This window comes from Lycium ferocissimum, chromosome 11, assembly GCF_029784015.1.
Source record: "Lycium ferocissimum isolate CSIRO_LF1 chromosome 11, AGI_CSIRO_Lferr_CH_V1, whole genome shotgun sequence".
NCBI classification, from domain to species: Eukaryota; Viridiplantae; Streptophyta; class Magnoliopsida; order Solanales; family Solanaceae; genus Lycium; species Lycium ferocissimum.
Window position 1 is genome coordinate 41,769,091 of NC_081352.1, and position 10,597 is coordinate 41,779,687.

At 36.1% G+C, this 10,597-nt stretch overlaps 2 protein-coding genes across 3 annotated transcripts; one reads left to right on the forward strand and one right to left on the reverse strand.

The window, feature by feature from the left end:
- The first annotated feature begins 122 nt into the window (after positions 1–122).
- LOC132037914 (glutaredoxin-C9-like) lies at positions 123–724 on the forward strand. The gene has a single exon (XM_059428562.1). It carries the CDS (start codon positions 199–201, stop codon positions 631–633), a length of 435 nt encoding a protein of 144 aa, XP_059284545.1. The 5' UTR covers positions 123–198; the 3' UTR covers positions 634–724.
- A 2,092-nt stretch (positions 725–2,816) lies between these two features.
- LOC132037911 (protein ECERIFERUM 16) lies at positions 2,817–10,309 on the reverse strand. 2 transcript variants are annotated; one of them, XM_059428557.1, is made up of 5 exons: positions 10,165–10,309; positions 9,139–9,525; positions 8,456–8,565; positions 4,493–4,597; positions 2,817–3,634 (listed from the first exon to the last, which is right to left on the reverse strand). In XM_059428557.1, exons 2-5 carry the CDS (start codon positions 9,491–9,493, stop codon positions 2,930–2,932), a joined length of 1,275 nt encoding a protein of 424 aa, XP_059284540.1. In that variant the 5' UTR covers positions 9,494–9,525; positions 10,165–10,309; the 3' UTR covers positions 2,817–2,929. The 2 variants fall into 2 exon arrangements, with proteins under 2 accessions (XP_059284540.1, XP_059284541.1); XM_059428558.1 differs by having other exon boundaries at positions 2,817–3,625; positions 4,484–4,597.
- Between the last annotated feature and the right edge of the window lie 288 nt (positions 10,310–10,597).

Genomic DNA, 10,597 nt, shown 5'->3' on the forward strand with positions numbered 1-10,597 from the left:
CCACAACTCATATTCCGCGTAACATATTGTAACTGCCGTTGCCAACCCACCCCACCATTCCCCACCCACCCACACACCCCGCTGCCTACAACCTTATATATATTGTACATTTCCTATGCACAATATCTAACCTACACAAATAAAAAAAAAAATAACACTCCTAAAGAAAATCCTACAATTATCTCTCTTTTAATTTTCATGATGCAACAAGCACTTCCATACAAGTCATCATGTTTAACCTTAACTCCACGAGTTCATCATGTAAGTAGGAGTAATTCTTCATTATTATACGTTAAAGGTTCAAAAGACGAACTGAAAAACGTCGTTAAAGACAACGCGGCTATAGTTGTGGGACGACGAGGTTGCTGTATGAGTCATGTCGTTAAGCGTTTGCTTCAGTGTCTTGGAGCCAATCCAGCTATATATGAAATCGAAGAACAAGACGAAAATGAGGTAGTTGATGAACTTGAGAATATTATTGGTGGTGATGGTAGGAAAGAGACTGAGAGGTTGCAGTTGCCAGCGGTGTTTGTTGGAGGAGAGTTGTTTGGTGGATTGGATCGGATTATGGCTGCTCATATTACTGGAGAGTTGTCTCCTGTATTGAAAAAAGCTGGTGCCTTGTGGCTTTGAGTTTTTTCTCTCTTTTTTTTTTTTTTTGGTGATGCCTATTTTGTTTTCGTGGTAGTTTCGACTAATTGATGAAGTGAAATTCTTTTCCTTTTTTTTTTTCTCCTCTTTTTGGCCTATGGGGAATAAATCAAACTTGGTAGATGTGGAAATCTGGTGTCTTGAAAATAGTCTGGTAAATATAAAGATTAATAATGGGTAGTTGGAACAGTTAAGGGAAAATTGTGGGCTCTGATTAAATTTAGATAGTCGGATTTGTGCTAATAGCTTAATAATTGGTCGGATTTGTGCTAATAGATAAAAATAAAAATAAAAAATAAAAAATGTCCCACTAAAACTATAATTCAAATTTGTTAGTATATTGAAATTCTAACTCTGATCATTTGATCCATTAAATTGGCCTATTGCATATGCTTGGCTTCTGAGAATGAATGCTGGTTTTTGGTTTTATTTGATCTAAGGTTCTTAATTAGTTACTCTCTCAGTTTCAGTCTAGGTAAAACTACTCTATTAACTTTTCAGTCTATTTCATTAAAAATATAAGTAACTTCTAATTTAGAATTTTTTAAATTTAAACTTTTATTTTATGTTGAACGGGACATTTTTACTGTCGCACAAATATTATGAATATTTAAACCTATAAATTTTAAAAGTTTTTATTTATAATTTTAGACTCCGTACCAAATTAAATAAATTAAAAACAGATGGTGTCCATTTATTTAAGTTGACTAGTACTTTTTCTTGGGTCTACGCTAAATATGTCATGAATTACGTTTTCCCACAACGCCGCCCGCCAAACTACTACAAAAGAATAAAAAGTCAAAAAAGAAAACCAAACAAACACTGATCTTCCTTCTCTATCTCTTAATTTCATAGTGGCAAGTGGAATCTCATTGTAGCTTCAATGCCACAAGGCTTATCATTTCAATTTTTTAAAAACAAAATTACTCCAATCATTTTTTTTTACTTGTCAAGTATATTAAAAATAAATACTATATCTTTTCATTTGTCCTCTTTAACAAAATCGAGAGAAAATTAATGTACCTTTTATGGTGTACTAATAGTCAAATTTAAATTTCTAAAAGCATCATTAGTAAATAATTTAGTATGTAAACACTTAATTGGTATTTTCTTCAAAAAATTACAAAATGCGAAATGGACAACTAAAAGAAAACGGAGGGAATATATAGTTAGTAATGGAAGAAAATGAGGCCAGCTCAACTTTCACGGGAGACATTAAATTATCTTCCAATTTCAAACTAGCTGGAATTGGTTGTATGAACTTTTGTCGGTTCCAATTTGTTTGATTGATGTCTCGTTTAAAGATGGCAACCGTTTGGGGCGCCTCTGTTCTTTAATTTTTATTCTTTGCTTAAAAGGGTGATCGAAAATATTATGAGGTCCTGAGTTTGAAACCCAACATAAAAAATAATAGTAATAATTTCACAAGGTATAGCTTTCTATGAACCTATGCCTATTCAGGTGAAGTTACATAGAACCTATATCGGAGACGGTAAACTTAGCCTTGTAAGACAAATTTTTAGTTATGCCTTCATGTAAAATTTTAGTTATGCCTTAAGGCAAAGTCTGCCGCATAAGACAGACTTTTTGTAAAAGCCTTGCCTTACGAATCTTTTCTTTTTGACTGATTCGAACCCAGAATCTCGAGATGTTTTCGGTCATTTTTTTAAACGAAGGGCAAATATTAAGTACTACCCAAAAGAAGGGTAATCTGCGCAAAAAAATGAACAATAGTAGGAGTTTAGGAATATGGGCCTGCCGAAGAAAACTATTCTCAACCGATGTTTACTCAATTTAACCATATGAGCTACAGTACAAATTAAAGTGAGAATATATATAACTTAGGTTTCACCAGAAATTTCCCTAGATGTTTCAAAATATGCAAGCGATTTTCTTCCAACTATAAGAACTAGTGGCCGTGGATTCCAAGGTTTTAACTACTCATGCTTGGCAATAAATGAAACCTCTAAGATCATTTTAATCCCATGAAGTTTTAGCCAATCAAATTATCATGTTGCGTGCTGCTATATATGTCACAGTCGAAGCCCCCAGGGGGCTGCCCCCTCGACATATTAAACACCAAACCAAGAATTTACGTCGTTACCGCAGCTTCAGTTGACGAAGTTAGATTTTTAATACGAGTTCTAGAAGGCTAACAATCAGAATTTGGCAATTTGTGCCGCGATTTTTTTTTGAGTTTAACATGGAAAACATTGTTGAAACACGTAAGATGAAATGATTAGCCTCAGATCGTCACTGTTCAAAAGGTGTCGTTCAGTTACAATGTGTCAAACCATGAATCAAAATCGTCGATAATTTTAGGCTTGGAGACCAGTTGAGAGGCAGATGGTGTATAACCAGCAGTGGAGTTTACCTCATTAGGTGGCGAAGCCTCGGTTTTGTTAGTCACAGTGGATGTTTCTTTGAGAAGATCATCTAATGTATCATCCAAACTGATATCTGATATTGCAGGTTTAGCCAAATCATGGCCTCTCTTGGACGATGTCCCTTCTGATAATGGAGTTGGTGTTCCTGCTTGTGTCACGGGGTAAGGACGACTAGACTGGTCAGTTACATTTGTGGACTCAGAAATTTCAATCTCGGTGACTGAATCGAGAAGCATGTCAAGCTCTGCTTCTGCAGCTGCTGCCTTAAATGCAGTCGGTTTCTTAGCAACAGAACTCGTGTTGAATTCTGAAGCAAACATTGATGCATCATTTTGTCCAGCTCCTTCAGATTGCAAAATCTCATCCTTAAAAGCACTCGAAGGGTTAGAGGATTCATCAGCTAAAGTTGGATGCCGGCTACAGCTGGTTGTGGAGCTCAGATGCGAGAATTCAGAATGTTGATTCCTGTTTTTGTTACTTTCATAGACACTAGGGGAGGTTAATGAAATGGAGTCTTTTTCCAATGTTGAACTCTGGCTTGAAGCTAGACCGCCTTCATGTTTCTCTTCAGGTGCTGCTTGCGACTCCTCAGTTCGTTGCCAGTCATGCACATTAAGTAAATGTATTAGATTATATTACAAGATATTACAAAGACACTCCAATAAAATTTTAAACAAATATTGATCATTATGAACTATAAATTATAAAGTATTCGATTGATCTTAGGCAAGAAGGCCGAAAAAGGTAAAGATTATTCCGAGCTATAGTATACTCCATATGCTATGTAAATCCCTCTTTCTTTGGATTTACAAGGGACCGTCTGGAGTAACAAACATGAAGAAAGTCTCAAGTAGACACTAAACATGATAAACAGCCAAAAAATTTGAGGATTGTTCTTAGTTAAAACACCAATACTACTCGATTAGTAATTTGGATTTTCAAACCTCCGCAAAATAAAAAAGTGGCTTGATAGTCAAGGATGGAATGTCATAAGTTGAAACTCCAGTCCTAGTCTAGTTCAGCAAAATCGATTTTCAGGCACTTAAGAAGCATAATTTCTTTTCTCACTATCCTCACCCAAAAGAAACACATATCCGTAACTTTACATGCTATATAAAATGAGAAATCATTTTGCTATTTTAGCACACTGAAGCAGTAACACAATAAATTTTATGGAGCAGCTGGTAAAGAAACCACCTATCTTATTAGGTAATTCAACTGCATCATATATGTTAGTGCAGCTCTATGCTTTTAGGTGCAATACTGTACGACAGCTACAAACAGAAGTCAAATTCATTTTAAGCTCAAAGCTCATTTTGCAGGCCTTTTTCTTATATACACACATTGCTGCATCTCAATTAAATGAGAGGCCCCATGTTTCCAGCATATAACCAGTAATCAACATTTAATTTTGGGAGATATATCATAGAAGGAAATTAGATAACAGTACATACTAGCTCCAAAGGAAGTAGATCTGGTTCAATGAAAAGCCTCTCTGATAGACTTGCTCTTTCAAGCTGCTCTGAAAGAGCTTGTAGATCAAGTGAAAGAAATGATGCCTGCAAATACAAGACCAACATTAGTTATCATTGAGTTTGACCACATGGTAGCCCAACAATCTAGATGCGACACAATCTACATTTAAAGAATAACAAACCAGCCAAAGCCTAATAAAACAAACTGGTGTTTAGCAGGATTAGCAATGAACAGACGCTATTGCTTCCTAGACAAAAGGGATTAGACGTGCCATTAATGTGATTTGCTATAGCAGCAACAGTTCACTTCAATAAACATCACCATCATTTACAAGAAGAAAGTATAAATATATGATGTCAAGTGATATGAAATCATCAGGAATAGCTAGTGAGCAAGCAACTCGCACCTAAACACCTTTCTTGCCTTCTTCAGACATCAGCTGGATAACGGTACTGTCAACTGATTGATCCAAAAGACATAAATCATGTCTAATTTGACAGTCCACTGAAAGACTGGTGGATTTTCACACTTAATTTATGAGGCAGCAACATTAACTGTTATTAATTATAATAATGCATAGTTTAACTTAATGCATACAAAAAATCTAATAATGCATACAAAAAAAAAAATTAACTTGCATTATCCTTCTGTAATAGAGTCATCCTGTGGATAGTTGGGAAATATTAATGCAGCAAAAGGTACATGTTACAGAGCCATAGAGTAAAGGAGTGGGTTTTCTTCAATCTTAGCTTGATTTAGGAGGTTATGCAAATATACCCTTCCTTCATATTACAACTTCTGTTCCTGTTTGCTCTTAATGAATCAGCAGGGTTTGAGACTAACCCACCACCTATTTAGGTAGGTTCAAAAGAAGTCTTGGTGACTTGTGAAGATATTATGGTCTGACAGGTAGTCTTCTTAAAATGATACGAATTCAAATAAGGAAATCATTGAGTTATACAATTGTCCCACATGGTTGTACAAGAGTGGTAAAAAGTTTATAAAGGTCTTAACCTACTTTACCACTGCCTTCTGCATCAGATGTTCAGATTAGTTCAAATGGTATCAAATCATATTTTGTGAGTCCATTCTCACACCTCTTAAGACCACATCAAAGTCCATGTGTGGATTCCAGAATCAGGTTATATGTGCTGAAGGATGTTAAGTTAAATATGTCACATGTTGGGAGTAAGGCATCCAAAGAGGTTTAAAACAGTCTAGGCCACTGCACTGAGTGTCTTAAGTTTAGAATTGGATAGATATTTCATATGGTATTAGAGCTTGGGTTCAAATCTCATCATCCCCGGATCGCCCATAAACAAAAATATTTTCATGTACTTGGCTCAAGAAAAGAAAATCAGCGTACACGTAAGGAGGCTTTTCAAGACCAAAAATAAGTAAAACGTATCTCCTATCTAATAGCTTAGACTTTTAAATTAGATCGCCACAATTTAATAATGAGTATAGCAGGAAAAAATCTGTAATATTAGCTCAACATTATAAATTTCACCGGAAAACTCAGCCTTTTTTTTCCTGATAAAGCCAAAAACTCAGCGTATATACCATACCAATAAAGAATAGGAAAGAGAACGCACATGGGCAAAGGCAACAGGGGACAATGTGTGTTTGAACTACCTTTTGGCTTTATGTATACACACACACCATTGCACCAAGACTCATCGTCCTTTGTTGTAAATATACAGTCGAACAATATTTGAAGGTATATATATACTAAAACTAAGTATTAAGAAAATAGACCTCAGACCTAACTCAGTCCCAAAAGGTAGCTCATGAGGTGAGTATTACCCAAGACTATATAAGAAGACAACATCCCATTTCTACAACCAACATGGGACACTTAACACCCGCCGCACACCTAGGACTATACATTTGGAGAGCAACCTTGCTTGAACCAAGAATGAGGATGACTATGGCTTTGATACCATGTGCCTAACTCAATCCCAAAAGCTCATGAGGTGAGGATTGTCCAGCACATCATATAAGGAGACAACATCCCAATACTTCAACCAATGTAGAACATTTAACACTAAGTACACACCCACTGCCATAGAGACATAGTGGGTACTGCGACATCCGCCCAACGATCTGCTTCTACTTTACCTAACTAGGACACACCTGAGAAAGTTTGAGTCCTTCAATATCAGGTATATAAGGCATACGTATGCATCACAATAACTTAGTATTCCTTATAAAGCTATTATAGCAGCAGTTCATCCAAAGTCTCCGCTAGTGGAATAGAATGTTTATGGCATCCCACAAGAAGAAGGTTCATATACTGGACGAGTTGCAAGACAAGAGCAGGACGAAAGAAGTTGGTCAGCAGAAGAGTTGGAAACAAAAAGGAAGTTTGAAGGAGGAGTTTTGCAGGTAACTGAGATATCTTGGAGACAAGAACCCAGATGTATGGCCAAAAATAAGGAGACAGAAACGTCAAGTTTTTCCAGAAACGAAACATATACAAAGAGATACAATCATATAGATAAGCCGAAAAGAAGGATGATTTTTAATTGATTTCAAAGGTATAAGAGAGGAGATATTAAGGTTTTGTATCACACTTTCAAGAGGAAGAACATCGGCGACTGCTATTTAAAAATGGTAATTTACCATGTTTTACATGAGGGAGACAGAGTGGCTGCAAAAACCATTCAGTGAAAAGTAGTGGAAGAGATTGTGAAGGTATGTGTTGGTGATAACACCCCAAGTTCATAGAGAAACACAACGCATACTGGTCAGTGATTTAAAACAATTCCATGGATGCTCTTCAAACACCTGATTTCATGGATGCTTTAAGTCACTTGTATCAATTTGAATTCACTTAGAGGAGTTTCAAATCATTGTAGAAGAATTATGCATTTTTATAGGCTTGCAAAGAACAAATTTTTCCATTTGTAACCTATGTTATCTATGAAAGGCATGAGGAACATATTAGTCTATGTTGCTGGAATATGTTGGGGCAAATCAGCTATGAGTTTGTCCCTTAACCTTTGAAGATTAAACTTAATTATGCAATGTTTAGAATACCATTTTACACAGGTAAGAAGGGAGGGTGGAAAAAGAAAGTAGATGTATATGGAACACATATTCATTTTCTTAATAACCGAAAAACCTCCAGTGCTAGTTGGCCCGACCCAGTCACAAGTTTGAAACACAGGAGGAGCATGGGACCACCCCTCTATCTTCCTACACTTAGTACCAGGCTCCTGTCAGTAATTCACACATCATGTATCGTGCTTCCTTAAAACTGAACCAAGGCCCTCGGGGCAACTCTTGGGAAATCTGGAAGGAGATGATTCAGAATTGTTTCAAAGGACGAGCTGAACCAGTACATCGGCTCAAATAAAAATTCCTGTATTTTTGGCTTATGGTGTAAGTGTGACATGTACAAGGTAGAGGTAAGGTCTGCGTACACTCTACCCTCCCCAGACCCCCCACGGGGTGGGATTATACTGGGTATATTGTTGTTGGTGTAAGTGTGACATGTCAAATCTATGTGACTTAGATCTTCACTTGATTCATCCATACCCACTGATTAATGTGGATCCTATGATAAATGTCGAGCTAAGTTCTAGTAACCATACAAGTGTTGTTTTAAGAACAAAATATTTGCTTACTTATAAGAAAGGTTACGGTTCATTTGTTCCTTTCCATAGTTTTGCTATTAAAACAATAGAATCAAGGGGAGCATTTACTTTTTACACAATTTCAAGGAAAAGACTGAATTGTCAACTAAAGTCACAGCATGTTTTCAACATGTTGTTAATATAACCATAATATTAGAAGTTTCTAGTCTAACCTATATGCTTGTGGCATTGAAAAATGGAGATTAATTGTAATAGATGAATAGCATCCGAAATTGCTCTCCCTATAACTCCCGAAAATAAGAGACAGACCACCCCATGGATTGAGAGTAGAAAAATCACCTTAGTCGGAGGAGGTGCCTTATCTTCCATTGCAAAATTGTCTTCAGCTATCCACGATAACTTGCTTTGCCCTTTTGCAGAGAGTAATGCTCCTAGGCCCTGATAAAAGTCTAATAAATATTGAGTCAGTGCACTATAATTTTCACCAAAGGAAATTTCTGGACTGGCAGAGCCGCAGAAAGACTTGAAAATACAGCAGTCTGCCAAAATTTCTTAGCATAACAAAAATAAGAGAGCAATGCATTTAAGCTGCAATAAACTGAAGCCAAACCTTCACAGTTTCTAGCATTACATTGAGGTGGTAAACAATCGAGAATCAACAACTTAGACAAAGTACAGCCAAGATACTATTTCATTGTTGAATTATTGACACATCACTTTTATAACTATTTTTCTGAATCTAAGCTTGTGCGAGACTATCATGCCTCATCCCCAACATCCCCCTCCCCTCAAACCAACCTGAATTAGTAACCAAACAGCAGATAATGCATAACAGTAAAAAAAGGCTAGTTTTTAGATTTCCAAACCATTTAGACCAACTTGAATTTCAAAGAGTAACAGTTTCTAATAGCAGAATAGTGAGCAAGATACCAGTTACAAATGTTATACAATTTTGACAGGTTATGAATGATAGCCTCAAAAAGCATTTCTAGATTGCTAAAAGTTCTGGGATAATGCATTACCATCTAAAATATCATCACAAAAAGAAACATTCTCTGAAGAATACTGAAATTGAGACTTGGCCTCCGAAAGCAAGTATGCATAATCTGCTCCTTTACTTTTTGGCTCGACCACGTCACTTGCGCCTTCCTGAGTCGCAGTTTCAGAATCTGAATTCTCTTCTTCATATCGATCCCAATTCGAGGGGAGTTTCGATTTAGGCTTTTCCTTGACTTGCTTGACGGTAGTAGCCTTCTTATCACCGCCAGACGTGCCAGAACCAGCAGAAGAACCCTTAGATGCATGATGTGGATTATGCTTCTTATTAAGATGTAAAGAATGAGCTCTTTTCGATTTCGCCAATGATTTTGCGTCCATTTTCTGTATCCAGAACTCTGGATTAATCACCCCTGTAGAACCAAAGAATACCCAATTTCGGTTAATGAGTCAAAAACATTAACTTTGCTAAAGAACCGATTTCCATGTTATACATAATATACATCAAAATATTTAAACCTGCAGCCCCTAAGGATTTAGTAAAGAGGAAATTGATCCTACTCTTTTTGGTGTAATTAAGCGGCCGTTTGGCCATAAGATTCAAAAACACCAAAGAGTTGTTTTCACTTTTTTCACTCACGGAAATTCAAAAAAAGAACTCCAATTTTGTATTCATGGCCAAAGAACATCAATTTACAAATAGTACCATTTTTTCAGCTTGAAAACAAAAACCACTTTTTTCAAATTTTCATGGCCAAACGGGCCCTTAGATTAAACTTCAAAATTTGGAAAAGCACAATGTGTATCATAGTTGCTGTTTAGTTGGGCGTTTGTATTTGTGTATGCAAAATTGTTTGTATACATGCTAAACCATCACAATCGGATGCAACAATATAAATAGAAAAAATTAACATGTAACAGGTGAATTTTGGTTTTTAACAGGGAATGAATAATCTGAGAAAATAAACTATAATCCAGCAATTAATGTAAGAAATTGGCACCAATTTTACTGAAACTGAACTGAGAAGGACCCAAAAAAAGAATTCGCTTACCACAATAAAATAACTAAAGCTCGAGATCAAAATAAAGACAAATGATTGCTTTCTACTAGAGATTTCCTTGAAGATGAAGAGCACTAAAAGGTGATTTGAATTGAAAGATTAAAAAGAGATTGGTAAATAATTGTTGGATCCAACATTTGAAAGATCAAAATTTAGCAGAGGTTTTCAACTGGGTGCCCAGTGAGACGACTGGGCCGGCCTGTTGGACTTTGGGTTTTGAAAGCTCCTAATGGACGGCCGCGGCCATTTGCACTTTTGACCCCTATTTTGTGCTGGTCTTTAAGTTTTGACTTCTTATAACAAATACTAGTCTCACGAGGCTCGGGAACTCCAAATATAAAAAGTAATATTTTAATAAAAGAAATATAATTTATGTTGATAATAATTAAACTTCAAATAAATATATTTTCAATATATAAAAGGA